General features: G+C 33.1%; 1 protein-coding gene across 1 annotated transcript; it reads left to right on the top strand.

The window, feature by feature from the left end:
- Positions 1–285: 285 nt before the first annotated feature.
- LOC131875019 (cytochrome P450 86B1-like) lies at positions 286–18,339 on the top strand. The gene is made up of 5 exons (XM_059219018.1): positions 286–339; positions 486–642; positions 702–1,015; positions 1,199–1,825; positions 18,208–18,339. The coding sequence occupies exons 1-5, from the start codon at positions 286–288 to the stop codon at positions 18,337–18,339; spliced, it is 1,284 nt and encodes a 427-aa protein (XP_059075001.1).
- Positions 18,340–19,996: the final 1,657 nt, after the last annotated feature.

The following is a 19,996-nucleotide window of genomic DNA, read 5'->3' as shown; positions in this document are numbered from 1 at the left end:
GGCTTCATTATTTTAGTATTGAACTTTAGGGGTTAAACTGCTTAAAGTAGTTTGGAGTTGTCACCCCACTAAGGTCTGGCTTGAGATTGTTCTTAAGGTAACTAGAAATGTTTCTACTCCTTAAACTTGTTATACACTTGTTCAGTTAAGTTCTCATTTTCAGGATTCCTTTTTAGGTGATAAGGCTACAAGGTGTTGAGCAATTCAAACAATGGATTATTAATTACAAAATGGTATTGTACCAAATCAAAGAGTAGCCTACCTCTAAATTGGCCTGTACTAGGCATGATGCCATCCCTGCGATGGAACATTTCCAATTTGTCTGACCATACAGCCAGGGTGCTCATAGAAAATGGTGGCACCTTCAAATTTAGTGGTCCTTGGATGACAAGGGGTCTCTTTGAAGTAGTCACTTCAAGTCCTCTTAATTTAGAACATGTTCTGAAAAATGAGTTCCTTAACTTCCCTAGGGGTCCCTATTTTAGGGTGTTTTCTTTGATTTGTTTGGTGATGGTTTGTTCACAGCAGACCATGACTTATGGAAGAGACAGAGAAAAGCAGTGGCAATGGCTTTGAGCAGCAGCAGTTTCAGAGACCAGAATATAATTCCTTTTGCAAAAGTTACTGCAGGAAATTTGATCTGCAAGATATTTTTCTTAGATTCAATTTTGATATGATATGTATTACTGTATTGGGTAAAGACCCAGGATGTTTAAGCTCTGGGCCTCTTCTTGATGTTCCATTTGCCATGGCCTTTGATGAAGCTGTAGAAGCTTGTACTTATAGGCTCATTCTTCCTCCATTTTTTTGGAGTTGTATGAGATTTTTGAATGTGGGTTCTGAGAAAATGCTGAGGAGAGCTCAAGCAGTGATATGTGATTTTGTATCAGAGATGGTGAAGTGCAGAACTGAGGAGCTCAAGCCAGAAAAAGGAATAAAGCATGGTGACATTTTGCCAACTTTTATCAACATGGAGGAAGAAGAAGGGCGTTCCCCTTCTGAAAAATTGCTCCAGGTATGAAACAAAATTTTGAGTGTTTTTAAAAAAATTAAAAATGATTCTAATTTTTGCCATGTTAATCTTCAATTAAAAAATTTTAAATGATAAGTTATGAGAGATTTGAAATCTTAGTGTTCTTATACTAGTTAAATCCAAACATCATTATTAAGTTTTAACAACTGTTTTCTCTATTTGCAGGATTTAACTATTAGTATATTACTTGCTGGTAGAGATACTTCTGCTCTAGCTCTTTCCTGGTTCTTCTGGCTTCTGTCCATGCATCCAAATGTGGAGCTAAAGATAATCTCTGAAATAACCCAGATACTGAAGTCAAAACACATGAATGGCAACAACAATAATTCTTGTGACAAGATTAATATGTTTGGTTTAGAAGAATTGAGATGCATGAACTATTTGCAGGCAGCAATATCTGAATCTCTCAGGCTTTATCCTCCTGTCCCTGTAAGTTATAGACAAGCCATGGAAGACAGCATCTTGCCTGATGGAACCCATGTTAAGAAAGGCTCAAAGCTTCTGTATTTTATCTATGCTACAAAGAGAATGGAGAGCCTGTGGGGGAAAGATGCCTTGGAATTCAAGCCTGAGAGATGGATTAACAAAGATGGTGTTTGTATGAAAGAGTGGGATTATAAGTATCCTGTGTTTAATGCTGGTCCTAGGCTGTGCTTAGGGAGAGATACTGCTTATGTCAATATGAAGTTAATGGCTGCAAATATTCTTGCTCGTTATAAAGTGAAAGTCGATCCTGCCCACATTGTGAAACCTAAGTTTGGACTGACTCTCTTCATGAAACATGGCCTCAAGGTTATCTTGGATTCAAGAGAGGGTATTGATACATTATTTAGATATCAATATTGTATCTAAATAATGCAATGGTCAACATTGCATACCCTAGTTTTTTTCTGATTCACTTTGATTTGTTTGTTTCTAATATAATGATTATTTAATGTGTTAAAATAATGTATTTTGTATGGAAGTTGATAAATAATTTGATCACAACTTGAATATATGTGCAATTACTCTTAAGGTCTAGATTTAATCTTTCATTTATCTATCCATCATCCAACTTCAGATTGATAAATTTGCAACCCAGATTTTAAAATTCAAATTTAATCTTTGGACCAATAATGTTTCTATGTCCAATCAATCATTATGAGGCAACTTAGAAGTAAGAAAACATTTGAATTGCATTATAGAGAATCTTATAAAAAGAATAATTTTAATTTATTTGGGACATCTTGTGAACATTTATATGTGCACATCTAACAATCTTGCAAGAAAGCTCCATTATTCACTATATAATTATAAGAGCAATGATACCTACATGGCATCTTAAGCATACTGCATGATTATTATCATCTTAGTAGAAAAACGAATATGAATATAGTAATGTAATATGAATATATATCCTAATGAATCACCAACTTTTTTTGGAGATTTTTTTATAGAATAATTTATAAATACACTATGAAACCTCCATTTCAAGTAGCAAATAATTTGGAGAAGAAATACATGAAACTACCAAATGGTAAATGGAAAACCATGAGATAAATCTTAAAATTAAGTTCCCAAATCCTAATACAAAATCTAAAGCTTAATTCCAAGGGTGGTAGCTAATCTGGCTCCAAAAACGCCATGATTTCCACATAACATGAGGGTAAGTCAAAAATTATAAATCTCGGCCATGCTCGGCAGAACTAGCTACGTCTTTCGTTTTTAGGTTGTGTGTATAACACGAAGGTTAGTCAGTCGTTTTGGAGCCAGATTAGCCACGTCCAATTCCAAGATGAGTGCACATATTATTTTTAGAATATCCTCTTACACGCATCATACTTTCTCAAAACAATAGAATCCACTCACCAAGTTAGGCTCTCTATTTTGATAGGATCATCTCCATTCAAATATTCAAGCTATTACACAGCATAATTTAAGTATCATATATTGGTCAATAAGTCAAGTCAACAATGCAACTCCCCTTTCACATGAACCTATGTTTTTCACAAAATTGCATGCAACTCCCCTTTCACATGATCCAATGTTTGTCACAAAATTGCATACACCTATTACATATTCTTGCATTGTTATAAATGTTATTACAAATTTTACATGCAAAGAGATGATTGTACACACACTATACTGATGTGTACACATGGACAAATAACTATTATAATAGGTCACCCTTTTCCATGAAAACTCACAAATAATTAACAAATAATTTAAATATTATAATTACAAACTATGAAATGCATATCCCAAAATTCTTTCATTTTTCATATATATCATAGAAGAGTAAAGGGGGAATACAATATTATAAACTATATGCTAGGGGTTGAGAAGCTCATGAATTCACCACGGTAACTAAACTCATCTATTAGCATAGGCTTTGTCAATGTATCTACAACATTATCCAAAGTATTTCATCCATGCAAGGAAAGTTTATTTATTTTCCATATTGATAGAACTTTGATTATTGCATCTAATCTAAATTGCCCCATGTCCCAATGGTTCCATAACTTTTAAAGCTAGATGGTTTCTTTGTAGGCATGAATAGTTGCCATATACTCTACCTCTATCATGGACAAATTGACCCTATACTACTACTTGATCATCCATCTAATAGCACTTCTAAATTTTTTAAAGAAATAATCATAGGTAGAACTCCTATTGTTGACATATCTCGCCCAATCAAAATACATATAACCTAAAAAATCTATTGAGTGATAGGTCCTAATGGACATCATCTTCTTGATAACATAAGGTGTACTTAGAAGTGTCCCATGTAAATATCTAAAAATCTTCTTCATTGCAACTCGATGATTATTTCCAAGATTAGCTATGAAACAACAAAAGACTCCCACTACTTGGGTAATGTTTGGTCTAGTGTAAACCATAACATACATAATAATACCATCTAAACTAGTATAAGGAACATGATACATATCCTCTATGTCATTAGGTGCACATAGACATTTCTCAACTAATAACTTAGTCACCATAAAAATTGAGACACTCACGAATTTACCATTCAAAAATATTCAAATACAAAGTTCACATAATAACTCTAGCCCAACCAAAGATTCTTGTTTGTTGTATCTCTTATGATCTCCATTCCTAAGATAAACTTAGTATCCCATAATTCCTTCAAGTCAAACTATACAAAAATTTAACATTCAAGTCCCTAATCACATCATCATTATCACCAAAAAATAGCATATTCTTAACATACAATGTGATAACAAGAAAATGATAGCCATCATATTTATAGTTAAAATAGTGATCTAAATAAATCTCACAAATCCTAGTATCAACGTAAAGGAGTCAATTTTTTTGCTACCACTTTCTATGTGATTGTTTGAAACTATACAAAAATATTTTTGTTTGCAAACTAATGAATCCTACGTCTTACGATATAGCTCTTTTTTTGTGATATATAAAATCCAATCACCATGTAGCGAAGTTCTTTTAACATCCATCTAAGTTCTATTTTTATATTTAAACTTGTTGGAATATTTAATAAGAACATAATAGATGTTGTAGACACCTAAAAGTTGCACAATGAATTAAGTGAATTTAATATATTTAATTATTCTTAATTCTTCCAATTAATTAAATTAAGTTTTAATTATCCATATTCTTCTAATCGCCTATTAATTAAATTAAGATTTAATTAATATACCCTTCTTCTATCTAAGCCCATTTAATTAAATTTACATTTAATTAAAATCCCCCTTCTAGCCTATTTGATTAATTTTACATTTAATTAAAATACACCTTCTAGCCCATTTAATTAAATCCCCCCTCTTGCAAAATCCTACAAATGCAAGTTGCAACCACAATTGAAATAAATTAATTTTATTTTAATTAAATTCTAAATTCCCCTTCATCCACTTGCATTTTCCTACATCTCCCACTTGCCTTCAAAACCCCTTCTAGATTCTTCTAATCAATTCTAATTTAGCCTAATCCATCTCCTAAATATTATCACATCCCTAAGCAAAGAGAAGTCACTTCTCAAACCCTCAAAGTCTTTGAAAACCATTAAAGGCTTTATGTCTTCAACAAGTTAACCTTGAAAGTCTTCCAAACCATTAATGGTTAACTCAACCCTCTTGCATGATTAGAGACTTTCTCTCTAACTCAACCTTCATCTAACCCAAGGGTCTCATAAAGCATTGATGGCTTTAACCTTGGTTATCCTTTTAACCCTTTCACAAGAGTTTATCCTTTGGGTAAAAGCTTTATCCAATGGGTAATCCTAACCTAACCTTAACCCTTACCTCCTAAGGTAACCACAAGGTCTTCTCAAGCATTTAATGTTTCTTACATCTCCTCTCAAGTAGTCTTATGTTGACAATTGTCACCATTTCATTGGTGAGAATTGTAAACATGGATTGATTAACTTTCAATCCTAGCCCTTGATAAGATTATCCAATCTTGACCATCCATTACCCTATTTTTCCTATAAATAGAGCCCATTCCTTCTTCAAAACAATCAAGTCTTTGTGCATCAAACTTATAGTCTCATAACATTAAGCATATTATCTTTCTTTGATAGAATAGCATTTTAGATCATTTTGATAGCATTATAATCTTAGATATATCATGTTAATCTCATATCATGTTAGCTTAATCTTAGTATCATTTTCATACTAGTTTAAGCTTCATATCAATATCTTGCATCCTATCATCATCTAGTTTCATATCTAAATCATCACTAGGATCTTGGTTGCATTCCATTTAGATCTTAGAATCATTTAAATCTCGTTCTTTAGGTTGTCATCTTAAAGAATCAAGTGCTCTTCCAAGCTGAGAGCCACCTTGAATCTTGAAGATCCTTGGAGATAGAGGAACATGGAACGATTTTAAAGAGTCTAGATTCATTTAACTTGGTTTGTTTGGATTTCTAACCTCTAATGCAATGTTTCATGTGTGTGTTTGAATTGTTTTCTCCTCTTGCAGGTTGATGCCACATTTCCAGCATACAGATGTATTCTTAACAATTAGAAAGGATACTCATCAGAGCATATACCCTCAACTTTGCAATATCATTCTATAACTAAACTTACTTTGCACTTCTTAATTTTTTCATATAATCCAAAATTATTCTTGAAGAACCATTTACAAACAATGTATATATCATTCCCTCCAACAACTGAATCAATTTCTAATCCTCACTCTTTTTCAATGTCACCATATTTTCATCATAGCCAATCTCTAGGAGTCATTATCATCCATATCTATTACCTCTTTCATAGTTCATGGTTCATATATGTTAGTAATCAAATAAAAAATAAATTTTAAATTATATGGGCTATACCTCTGTAGTTACCACCTCTACCAATTGGAGATCCTTGAAAGCTAAGGTGGAGGTTTTTCTTTTGTAAAACAATTTGAATTATCAATACTCACCTTTCATCTATTTCATTGTGAACCTCTAGTTCAACATCAATTACATTTCTCTTAATATTTGGATATAAACTCACCATTGACTTCACACTTCCAAGTAGTTCCTCAACAACAAGACAAATATGATTTGTCTCTCTAAAGATCACATTATAACTATATAAAATCTAGCTAGGAGATCCAAAAGTTTTTAACCTCTCATATCAACGCTGTAGACAATTGAGCTATGTTTAACTTCCTTGTAATTAAATTTTGATGGATTATTCTAAAGGATGTGAGAATATACTTTGTAAATAGAGACTCAAAGATATTGAAGTAAGGGATTTTCACTCATCCAAACCACCACAAGGGATTTCTTAACAAGTAATGGTGTAAGATACTTGTTGGTCAAGTTACAAGTAGTGGTAACTACCTTTTTCTCGAGAATTTATATTCTAATGTGGCCCCCATTGATCAATATTCTTGTCCTTCTCCATCAATATTTTTTTATCATTTTGCAACTTCATCCTACAAAGGGTTAAATGGATTTTTCTTATGCATTTAAATGTCATTTTTCTTGTAGAATCTATTAAAATATGCTAAACAAACTTCTCTATTATTATCAATTGAAACCTTGATGTTTTTCGTGAAATGGTATATGCATCAAAATGGGGGGTCAAAATGGCCACTCTTCCCTAAAATTAGCTAAAATCAATCTTCAAAAAGTGATTCAAGATATCCATGCTCAAATTTTCAAGATTTAATAGAAAGATTAGTAATGCTTAGAATTTAGTCTCTAAATTACTATTTTTTTAAATAGTGGAGTTCAAGAGGGTCAAATAAGAGAAGACACTAAGTGTGCTCCCCTTAAAGTGTTAATTTCATTGCATACTTTATTAATCTATTTGGAGGAACCTTTGGCAACATCAAAGTGTGTGCACAAAGATGAGGAACGAAAACGTAGCCACAACTAATTTTTGGTTCCTCAACTTGTGAAATCATGAATGTGTTTATAACACTCACATTATAGTGCACTCACATTACGGCTCAAGAGTGACCGTACATGTTCATTTATTAAAAATACATGTTCATTTATTAAATGTATTCAAATTTTAAAATATTTAAAAATTGAAGTCATTTTAGTCTAACCCTAATTTTCCCAATGCCCTAACATGAGCAAGGAAAAGCACAAGAACATTTATTTTGGTTCTTTCTTTTTAATTCTAAGAATTGAGAACATTCCCCAATACCCCAAAACACTAATTTATCAAACTATGTGGAGGGATTTCCTCCCAGGGTGAACTCACAATAATGGTTCCCACTTTTTTGCCACTTTTGACACTAAGATGAACATTTTTAAAATAATCTTCAACTTCCAAGAACTATAACTTTTAAACTATTAAAAATTTGAAGATGATGTAAATTAGTGATTTGTAGCATTTTGTCTGTAGATTCTATATATATATTTTTCAAATTTTTTTGAAGGATTGTTTTTTAATTTTTCCATCTCCCTCGAAAAGTAGTTTTTTACAACAAACTACATTTTTTAAGAGTGATGTGCCTACCGAAACGCATAACTTTATTTCTATTAATGATAAAAACTCAATTCTTTTGAATTTTGGTTTGTAACATCAATATCCAAGTCTTGCAGTTGGTTTGATAGTGATATGTTGAATATTTTTCATTTTATTAAGTTTTGAAGTCCGACTAGTCATAATTCAGACATAGGTTTAAGTTTGAACACATAACTTGTTCTATATATATCGAAATTCAATTTTATTTTTTTTGTTAGAAAAAAGACATCAATACCTGGGCCATAGATATTTTTCAAAAAAAAAATTGAATTAGTTTCCTATTTTTCCCAATGCATTGAGTAGAGAAGTTCATGTTCGATGAAAAACCAATATTCCATAAAATTAAAAAAACAAGAATGTAATAAATTCACAATATAATAAAATTATACTCGTTGGAAAGCTTGCTCCAAGTACTACCATCTAATATTTTTGGGTTATCAAGATTATTTCATTTGTGCCTTGAACCAGAGGTCCGAAGGCAAAAATTCCTAAGAACTCTGAAATTTTTTGGGAGAGACCTCTAACAAGAGGGTTCGAATGAACATTGGTTCAAGCGAAGGGGGGTCCCCTCAAACCCTAAGGGGTTCGAGCGGACCCCCCTTCACTCGAACACCCAGGATAAATTATGATGCTCACATTTATGTAACAGTCAGGTTCAAACGAACCCAACCTTTTCTAACTGTCGGTGTTCGTTCGAACCCTGGCCAACTCAATTTTTTTTTTTTTTACATTTTAGTAGACTCGTATAAATATACATAATTTTTTTCATTTTTTAACACACAAATGATTAAAACAATTCACATTTTTGGATGAAAGAAGACATTTGAAAATTATTTTGAGGGCAATAATTTGAAAATATTTGAAGGTTTTTTTAAAAGCATGGGGAACAAGAAGAGAAGGCAAATTAAGACTTCAAGGAATTATTCTCCCGAAACGGAACAAAGATATCAAGAACAAAGAAGGCAAATATATCATGATGCAAGTATGTATTTTTATTTTTATTTCTATTTAATTTTATATGTATTGCGTACCAAAAATTGTGTTTATTTGTTAGTATTAGTTAAATATTTATTATCTAATATTTTTAATGAAAATTAATTTAAATAATATTAATTTAATTTATATAATAATTCTATCTTAATTAATTCTAAATGATGTTATTTTTCTTAAATTAATTGGAAATAGTAAGATTAAAAATAATATAGTAGGATTAAAAATAATATCATTTTAATTGGAAAGCATAATTAATTTGAAATAACATGTGTATTTGCAAATTTCAAATTCCATTAACTTGCTTGTTGTGTAATTCACTTTTTCTCCTATATAATTAAGTCCATTTATAATAGATCATGGTTTTAATTTAAAATTTAGATCTTTAGGACCCCTCTCTTTCCCATTTATAATTTATAATTTATAATTTATAATTTAATTTAGATAGTCCATAAATATATAATTTAATTTAGATTTGGAAACCATGTGTCTTTATAGTTTAGCAAACACTTCAATTGATGCTCTAAAATTAACAAACTTGTCTTTTGTGTCTTCCGCAATAGACTCCTTTTGTTTTATCCTTAGAAAGGGGCCTGCCTCCCGAGTAGCCCTTAAAGCTTGGTGAGAGGGAACGACCCAAAGTGGTAACAAGCTAAAGCCAAGCTCTTCCAAGCAACTATAAATAAATGTGTTTGTGACAAAAGTTGCAAGCAATAGATGTTACATGCTACTATAATGATGTTATGACTCCCCATAAACCCTATAGAGCGCAACCTCTATAGGTTGGGAGGCCTTCCATTTAACGGAGCGTAACACGCTGCTGATTATAGCCACCCGAATGGATGCCCTTACTAGACACCTTTTGTGTTAGAAGCCAAAAACCTTCTAGTTGTTAGCATAGGAGGTCGGACCTCTGAAGCAGCTCACATTCTTACGGTTCTTAGTAGAGATACAAAGTTTGCCATGGGGAGTTTTCATGGGGACTGGTGGTTGGCTGCCCCGGAGAAGTGAGTGTCATGGAGGGAAGCCAGTGGGGTCAAGCACCTAAGTATCTGCTTTGAATTGTGTAGCTCGGGGTAACCCCCCAAGTGAGATTCAACAACTACTATCTCGTCCAGCCCTAGGATTTGTGCTTGCATGATCAAAACAATCAAACACTTTCAAACAAACAAACATTGTGTCTTCTTTGTTTATTTCACATTATATTTGAGTCCCCTTAAAACCTATATTATGTGATACTAGGACCTATTATGTGATATTAAGACCTATTATCTGTGTTAATACCTATCTTAAATATGACATAATAGAACCTATTATGACTTAATAGGTCTTATTGAAGAGGGAAAAAAACCAGCAAGGTGGATTCAGGTGGTTTGTATTCAAATGAAGCATTCAAACACATTAAAGACATGAAACACCAACAAACCATATGAAAAACATAAACAAATTATACCTTGCTATTTTTACCTCTCCCTCGGATTGAGCTTGATGAAGTGGATGATGAGGATGCACCCTTGATGCTCCACTTGATGTACTGCTTGCTTGATTTGGATGTGGAATGCTCTCCAAGTGTTAAACAAGATAGATTGGATTTGATAGGATTATTGGATGGATTTTGGATGGATTTGAATTGAAAGATTGGAGAAAGAAGAGGAGAAAAGAGCAGCATGACAATGCATGAGAAGTGGATGATTTGTGAGGAGAATAGGCTCCAATTTATAGATTGGATGAGGCCAATGGAGGGCCAAGATTGATTTGATTATGAAGGGTTGAGATTGATTTTAGATAGAAGGCATGGATCAAGGTTACCTTGGAAAAATAAACAGGAATATAAAATTCCTTGAAAAAAGGGGGGAGAAATTTGAATTTCAAATATGAGGAATTAAAAATTCCAAAATAAGGATGCATTGAGGGATTCAAAGAAATTTGAATTTCTTTGAGAGACTCAATGTTGATGTGATATGAGTGGGAATTAAAAATTAAAGGATAATGATAAGCATGATTATGAGAGATTCTAGAAGGATTAATTAGGCTAATGGGATTAGGAAAAGTGATTTGTAGGAATCACATGACTAGGTTAATTAATTAAAATTAATTAACTGAGTGGGTTTAGAGAAAATAATTATTGGAGGGGACTTTAGAAGAATAAGGGAATAATTAATTTATTTGATAAATTAATTATTGGACAATAGTGACAGGATTAATTAAATTAGATTTAATTGATTTTGAGAGGAGTAAGGATAACACAATTAAATTAATTAATTATGTTGATAGGCTTAAATTAATTAAATATTAATTTTAGGTGTCTACACTTATTGTGACTTAATAACATGATCACGTATGCAATTTAAATATTTCACATTATATACTTGAGTTTGGACCTTAAGATGTCTATATTTATGATATATTAGGGCCTATTATGTACATGTGATAAATTAATGACATATTATCGCATAATTTAGGTCCTAATATCACATACATAATATCTAGGTCTCAAGGGGAGTCAAGTATAATGTGAAATGTTTTTGCATATGTGGTCTTGTATTATGTCATAAAATTAATAAGACCTATTATGTCATAATTTAGGTTCTAACTTATATCATATTTAAGACAGGTACTTAATTTCATGTGATAGGTCCTTTAATATCACATAATATATCTGGCTTAAGGGGAGTCAAGTATATTAATGTGAAATGTTTTTGCATACGCGGTCATATTAAGCAATAATAAGGCCTATTATGTGATATTAGGACTTATTATGTGATTATAGGTCTAAAATGTGACATAAATTTAGAACCTATTATGTCATAATAGGTTCTATTTATATGACTTGACGTATGCAAAAACATTTCACATTATACTCAAGAGTCCCCTTAAGACCTATATTATGCAGATCATATTAGGACCTATTACATGTGATATTAGGAGGTCTATTATGCAATAATAGGTCTTAAATACATGACATTATAGTCCACCTGTTATGACATAATTTTTAAACGTCTTACTAAATGTCTTGAAAATTTGATTTCAAATTAAATTTGGAATTTCATTGCATTAAAAATATTCTTTGTCATCTTAAATTATGTGCAGAACGGGCTCAAGAAGAAGGGAGTTCTGAAGCGGGAGTCAAGGGAAACGAACCTGTTGAATAACACAATATAGTTGATGAACATGGGGAGGAGCTTGCCCAATTTGAACCAATGGAGGTTGAAGGAGAGGGGTCAGGATCCTTACCTCCTACCACTGGTGTGGATGAGCATATTGTGGATCTAGCTAAACAGGTGAAGAGAAATATTTCTTATAAAAATTTAGTTCATTTACTTGAAATCGATGAGGATGAGTTGAAACGTCTCAGTGAAGAACCTAGACATACTAAAAGGAGGTCAATGAATAAAAGTGCAAAAGAAATAATGTCTCATTTCTACAATCTTGATACTACACTAGAGAAAGCTCAATTGTTATCAATTGTACTTACTCGTAAAGACTTAATAGATTCACTGAAATTGTTGGGTATAGATACAACAAGTCAAAAGAGGAAAACTTCTCAGCTACAAAAATCTATTGTTGATAATGTTAAGAAAGGTTTGGTGAACATTGGTAAAAAATCTTGAACATTAGATAAGACCATTTCAAGAAGAGTGATGTTGACATCTTTAGTAAATGAAAGATTGCCTCAAAAAAGACAAATCTCTTCACTATCATCTGAGTTTTGTTTTAATAGAAGGACAATATCAAAATATGTTAAAAGGAGAAAGAGTTTGGATGATACTACCTCAGAAGGGAATTGGGCAATTATGTGTAGAGCTCCTCGTTCTGATAGAATTGAAGATGTTGTTAGGAACTTTGTGACAAGTTTTTGGAATGATAATACTCATCCTTCATCAAACAGTAGAGATGTTATCAAGAAAAGGATTGGCCCTGATCGTTATGATCTCCATGTAAAATATTGGATAGACACAACAAAACATGAATTGTATGTGTTTTTTACTAAAACGAACCCTCATATAAATATTGGACAAACCATGTTTGAATGGTTAAGGCCATATTATTTGTAGGTAAACAAAGTTTTCAAAACTTCTTGTTGTCGTTATCACATCGAATTTGATCTGTACTATCAGGTGTTTTGAAATATTAGAGAAGATAGTGATGGTTATGAAAAAGCTCCTCCTAAACAAACAAGTCAATTCATAGCATCCATCTTATGTGATAAATCAAATGATAATGCAACCGGTCAAATAAATTGCATAAAAGGAATTTGTGGAACATGCGGGGACTTGGCTAAATTGCCTTTGAGAGATGAAGATACTGACATGAGGAAGATGGTAAATTGAAAGAGTTACAAGTAAATTTGAAACAAAATTTGGAAAGGAATCTACAAGGTTAGATTATGTAGAAGAGGAATACTTATTGGAACATTTATGGAAAAATTTTGTAAGTTGATAAAACCATACATATGCCATGGTTTTTTTGCTAAGGGGCAAGTAGAACAATTTAAAATATTAAGAGACACTTTCCCACTTGGAACTATGCTATCCGTAGTGGACTTCGTAGAAAATTACTCTTTTTCACATCAAAAAGAGATTCAATCAGAGTATTACTTTTCAAAGAAAATCACTATTTTGGTGCATGTGTGTTGATAGTACATTTAAAAATCGTGTCATTAAGAAAGAGTACCACTTCTATATCAGTGATGATAAGGAGCATGACACACTTTTTGTACAACATTGCTTTAAGAATTTTTTTGAATATTTGAAAGAGAGAGGCATAACAATAGTTAAACATTTTGTTTGGTCTGATGGATGTGCGGCACAATTCAAATATTTGAGGCCATTTTATGTACTATATAGATATCATCGAAATGACAAAATACCACATGTTTGGAGTTTTTTTGAGAGTGTTCATGGAAAGGGTGAACATGATGGTGCAGGAGCTTCTATCAAACGTGCTCTAAGAAAGCATCAAATAAATTACACAGGAGATCATATAGATGATGCACATGATGTTGTTGAATGGTGTAAGAAACACTTTGAACAACCTAATTATCCTAGTGAATCATCATCGAGAATATACAGACCCATTCCATATAAAGTGTTTTGGGAGATAACCGGTACGTGTTCTCTTTTAGTGTTTTATTTAAATTTTTTTAATTTTTTTTTAAATGTTCCTAGTTCAAATGTTTCCATTTAACAACTTGATCTACATGTATGTTCATGTACACATGTACATTTTGCAGATGTGGATAGAATATCAATGCATGGATGCAAGAGAATGGAGAGGACAAGATCTTTGCATTGTGCCATGAGTACAGATAATCAGCACTATGCACTAGGGATTATTCATGTTTTTGTTCTGATTGCATTTTGGAAAACTATGTTGATTGCAAGAACCAAGAGCTTGGATATGTTAGTGAATGAAAATTGGTGCCACTAGATGTTTCTGACACATACAAGGATTCAAATGAGGACGAAATCTTTGAAGACATTCCTTTGATTTATGGTGATTATGATCATATTTCAGGATTGATTAAAAAAGGTATATGACGTACACATATATATTTAAATTATATATATATATATTTCCTTAAAAAATGTTGCGTACATGTAAATAAATTATATATAAGTTTTAAATCAAGTACATGATGTTTAAAATTTATTTAACTTGTTTCAAATTGTAGGAGATATTTTTGCAGTCATAGCAGAAGATGGAAATATAGAAGGTGTTAGTTATTATTTATTGCGTTGCACAAAAGAGAGAAAGAAGTTAACAACATCTGAAATGAGTGATGGAATGTCATTTCCCACAGGTTTGAACTAATTCAATCTACGTTTGAATTATTTTAAATAAATTTATTTTAAACATGCACACATATGCACATGTTTTCATTTTTATATGTACACAGATTGCTTACGTGCAATTTTTTAATTTCTCGTTTCTTAGATACATGTACATGAAGGATCAATTGTAGTGCAAGGGACATATTTCAAACAAGTTAAAATTGTTCAACATGGGATTCATTTCACTAAATACCAAATTGACAACAAGGTATATCAGTATAGCCACTTGGTCATTGTTGTTGGCCTAATTCTTCAAACAGTTCCACGTCGCGGGCGGTCTCAAAAGTGGAGACTAGATAGTGAAGATCATGTCAAAATATTAAGTGTTATTGAAGAGCATTTTGAACCACTTGATGTGGTATGAACTATTTAGTAAACCAAAGTATATGTGGTTCAACCCATGAATTGAATTAATACTTGATAAATTAGAACTTAACTTGTTTTGAAACGTGGATAAATATTTGATCTATATATATATGGCTTGTGTGGGCCATATATTTTTTAGTTAAATATGAAAATTTCATTTATATCAAATTAGGATGTATGAAGTTAATTTGTATGTATGTTAAATAATACTTACGTGCACATATGTAAAGTAAATTGGGACATGTGGATGAGTTGAAAATGTGTTAAGGCCCGATGTATGCAGTTGATTAGGATGTATATAGTAGATATCTAATTCTAAATGCATGTATGCATATGTAATTTGTAAGTTGTTAAAATAATTTTAAAGAATGTATTTAAAGTAAATTAGGACATGTATTTATTTAATTAAAAAATGCATATTTAAATTAGAATGTACATGTGTAAATTTGATATTAAATTAGGACATATGTGTGTAATAATTGAAGAGCGGTCTGAACCACTAAGTGATGTGTTGTGAACTATTTAACTTGTATGTACCTAGAAGTACATGGTGTGAACTATTTAGTACACCTAGAAGTACAGGTCTAGAATTTAAATTATTGAATATGTTCATTAACTTTAGTTTGTTCATTTGATATGAACAAGTGTGATTTGTATATAGTTCATGGCTTGCACAGTGGAGTGCATATATATTGTTCACAAATTCTTTTAAATTAATGCATATCTACTGTATACATGTTACATGTAGTAAAATTTAAAATTTAAAATTTAAATTATAAACATATCAATCTTTTTTTAATCTATCTACATGTACATGTAAATTCAGTCACAGATATATATAAATTTGAAAGTTTTAGAGAACATGTGAATTCAATCATATATATTTAAAGTGTGTAAGTAATCTAACATGTGTACATTCAATCATATATATAATTATCTGAATACAAATGATGCGATATATTTAATCCAGGATCAAATGCACAAATTATACATATATAAAGTATAATCTAACCATACGTGCACATGATATATATAATCCAGTCCATCGAACACAAATTGTATAAAGTACATATAATCTAACATACATGCATGAAATATATAATCTGATCAAACACAAACTGTATAAAGTATAATTTAGTCTAAACTTCATACATGCATGTATATATATAATATGAAAGTCTAAAATGTACATGTATATATAAAAAGATAAACAAATGAGCTATAAAGTCCAGCAAATCAACATGCATCATGTTGGCCATGAACAGAGTGACCATCTGAGGGAGTGTCCTGGTGAGAGTTTGGATGTCCAACAGACCCCTACAAAAATTGAATTTATTTAAATATTAAATATAGATCTCTAGACACATGTACATCAAATCCGACTAGAGTTAAATTAAAATTAAAATATAAATTGTAACGCACATACATACATGTACATATATACAAAAAACCATAACTAACTTGTCCACTAACAACATCGAAATAATCTCTCCTACACACATGCTCAGAGCTCAAGCTAGGAGTGACATGAGCTAATTGTTATACATATACATATATATATATGTATGTATTTAAGGATTAGTCCAGGATCAATTTAAATGATACAAATTAACTTAGAACTATTATTTATTAAATGATCTATATATAAATTTATTGTACATTACAACATATACATGTCTTGTAAAAATTTAAACGCACATGTATGTACATACCTATGTATCAGGAGTAGGCTGTATAGTCTGATCATGTCCTGTGATTATATCAACCACATCACTCGTGCCTTCATATCTCTCTCTGGCTGTACGTATGACTGAGGAGTGTAAGGGGCTAACTAGATGACTAGGCATCGTGGATGAAGTGTCTGACTGTAGTAGCATATCTATAAACCCAGTATGGCTCAAACCTTGCAGCTGCTCCTCAAATGAATCCAAGCCCTCATCTGTGATATGGACCTGATCAGCTCGTATCTCCTCCTCTGCAGCAACAGAGTGATCTGTAGGTGGGTCAATGCCTGGAGCATGCGTAGAGTGATGAGAAAATTGTGACTACCTCAGGGTATGCATCGATGCAGCGGTAGCCTTCCTGTCTCTGAGAATCTCCTCTCTAACAGCAGCCAATGGTATCCCAAGTTGAGATGAAATTAAACGGTAAGAAAGTAGCAGGTCCTTGGCTAAATACTGCGACATTTGTACATGTCTACTACCTCTGACTATAGCTGCTACCTCATCTGGGGAGGGGATGCCAACAGTAATATACTGATCATCTGAATCTAAAGCCACCCCGTGACTAGAAGATGCATGATCTGTGGATGATCTCAAATGTGGTCGGCTCATCATATATTTGCCTAGCCTGTCAGATGATATGGTGGCTATTGTTGATGCAATCTGTCCAATCCTATCAATTGCTTCTCTCTGAGAAGCAATCACAACGTGATCCACTATGGGGGCGAGGGATGGGACTACTACTAGAAATATTTGGCCAACAAGGTCCCTGTGTCTAGGTGGAGCTTTACCACGCCTACAATATGCATCTCTATTAGCAATCCTACCCCTCCCCTATCCATAATATGCTGGAATATCAAGGTAGTTTGGTTTCATCTGACAATGAACCTCAGCAAATACTTGATGTGCAAAGTATAATGGTATCTGGTCGTTATTAGGATAATGACCATGGGCAGCTAAGAAGCCAGGGTAAATCAATGATGCAGCCCGTGGGTCGATACATCTCGTGACCTGATATCCTCTCACCTTACTCTTCTCCTGATACTGTGGAAATCATCTCTCCTTGATGGTCTCCTTTGAGACCACCCTCACCACATCAATAAAAGAATTAGGACCCCTCACCTCATTCCTCAACTATCTATAAATATCCTCTATAACCTCAAGTGAGAATGAGGTGTGAGAAACTAAGTGGTCTCTCAATGTCTGCAAACTATCAAAAATGGATGTGCATGTACTCTTGTACACACCATCAGTACGGGGTTCATCTAATATGACCCTCAACCTATGCAGCTCATGATCACTGTACTGGAAAATGGTAGCGATGTCGAGCAACGGGGGATCCTAGTGTGGAGGATCTATATTATCAATGTGTGGCTCTTGATCAAGAGCCTGTGCAGGTGGATCTTGATCGGGAGCCTGTGAAGGTACATCCTGGGACGCCATCTATCTAGGTATGTCATAAAGTTAAAATAAATACGTAAGCGCACACACACAGAGATATATATATATATATATATATATATATTTGTCATTTAAATCTTGAATACATAAAAAATTCAAGAACATGATATATAATTTTTATAAGTCAATAACAAAAAAAATTAGACCTATATTTTATTGTAAGGTATAAATATTTTTGTGTATATCAAAATTAATTTTTCTGTTCACTAAAACATGGGCATTGATCTACACAATGGAATGTAACTTCTCTAAATTTTTTGACATTGTTTGTTATTGAACTCCATATCTCAAAAAAATAGAGGTCATTATATTTTTGTAATGGGCATATGATTATAAAATTATTAAATCTGTAATATGTGATCCTAAGGGGAATGTCGTATGTACACTAGGATGTTATAAGGGGTCATCTGTTTTCCTAAGGGGTCATGCATGTGTTCTAACACATGCATGACCCCTTAGGACCACATATTCAACCCCTTAGGACACTGTACATGTGATCTTAAGAGATCGTATGTCGTAGACACTAGGATGTTATAAGGGGTCACGCATACATACAGTGAACTAGAACACATGCATGACCCCTTATGACTGGGCATGTGACCCCTTCTAGGACACTATGTGATCCTAAGGCACGCACATGTTGTATACAATAGGATATTATAAGGGGTCATATGTGGTCCTAAGGGGTCACACATGTGTTAACGCATGTGTGACCCCTTAGGACCACATATGACCCCTTAGGACACTATATGATGGACTAAGGGGTATGTCGTTCACACTAGGATTTTATAAGGGGTCATATGCGGTTCTAAGGGGTCACGCATGTGTTAGAACACATGTGTGACACCTTAGGACCACATATGACCCCTTAGGACACTATGTGATCCTAAGGGGAATGTCGTATGTACACTAGGATGTTATAAGGGGTCATATGTGGTCCTAAGGGGTCACGCATGTGTTAACACATGCGTGACTCCTTAGGACCACATATGACCCCTTAAGACACTATGTGATGGACTAAGGGGTATTTCATTCACACTAGGATTTTATAAGGGGTCATATGCAGTTCTAAGGGGTCACACATGTGTTAGAACACATGTGTGACCCCTTAGGACTGGTGCCATATGACCCCTTAGGACACTATGTGATCCTAAGGGGAATGTCGTATGTACACTAGGATGTTATAAGGGGTCATATGTGGTCCTAAGGGGTCACACATGTGTTAGAACACATGTGTGATCCCTTAGGACCACATATTCAACCCCTTAGGACATTGTACATGTGATCTTAAGAGATCGTATGTCATAGACACTAGGATGTTATAAGGGGTCACACATACATATAGTGTTAGAACACACATGCATGACCCCTTATGACCACATATGACCCCTTCTAGGACACTATGTGATCCTAAGGGGTACATGTTGTATACAATAGGATGTTATAAGGGGTCATATGTGGTCCTAGCGGGTCACACATGTGTTAACGCATGTGTGACCCCTTAGGACCACATATATGACCCCTTAGGACACTATGTGATGGACTAAGAGGTATGTCATTCACACTAGGACTTTATAAGGGGTCATATGCGGTTCTAAGGGGTCATGCATTTGTTAGAACACATGCATGACCCCTTAGGCCCACATA

Source organism: Cryptomeria japonica, chromosome 4, assembly GCF_030272615.1.
Source record: "Cryptomeria japonica chromosome 4, Sugi_1.0, whole genome shotgun sequence".
NCBI lineage: Eukaryota > Viridiplantae > Streptophyta > Pinopsida > Cupressales > Cupressaceae > Cryptomeria > Cryptomeria japonica.
This window is presented reverse-complemented; position numbering and strand designations above follow the sequence as displayed.

Coding starts and splice junctions, on each gene's coding strand:
- LOC131875019 (XM_059219018.1), top strand. CDS start 286: ATGATGCCATCCCTGCGATGGAACATTTCCAATTTGTCTGACCATACA. Junction 643..701: donor TACTGCAGGAAATTTGATCT/GCAAGATATTTT, acceptor TATTGGGTAAAG/ACCCAGGATGTTTAAGCTCT. Junction 1,826..18,207: donor TCATGAAACATGGCCTCAAG/GTTATCTTGGAT, acceptor GGAAAATGGTAG/CGATGTCGAGCAACGGGGGA.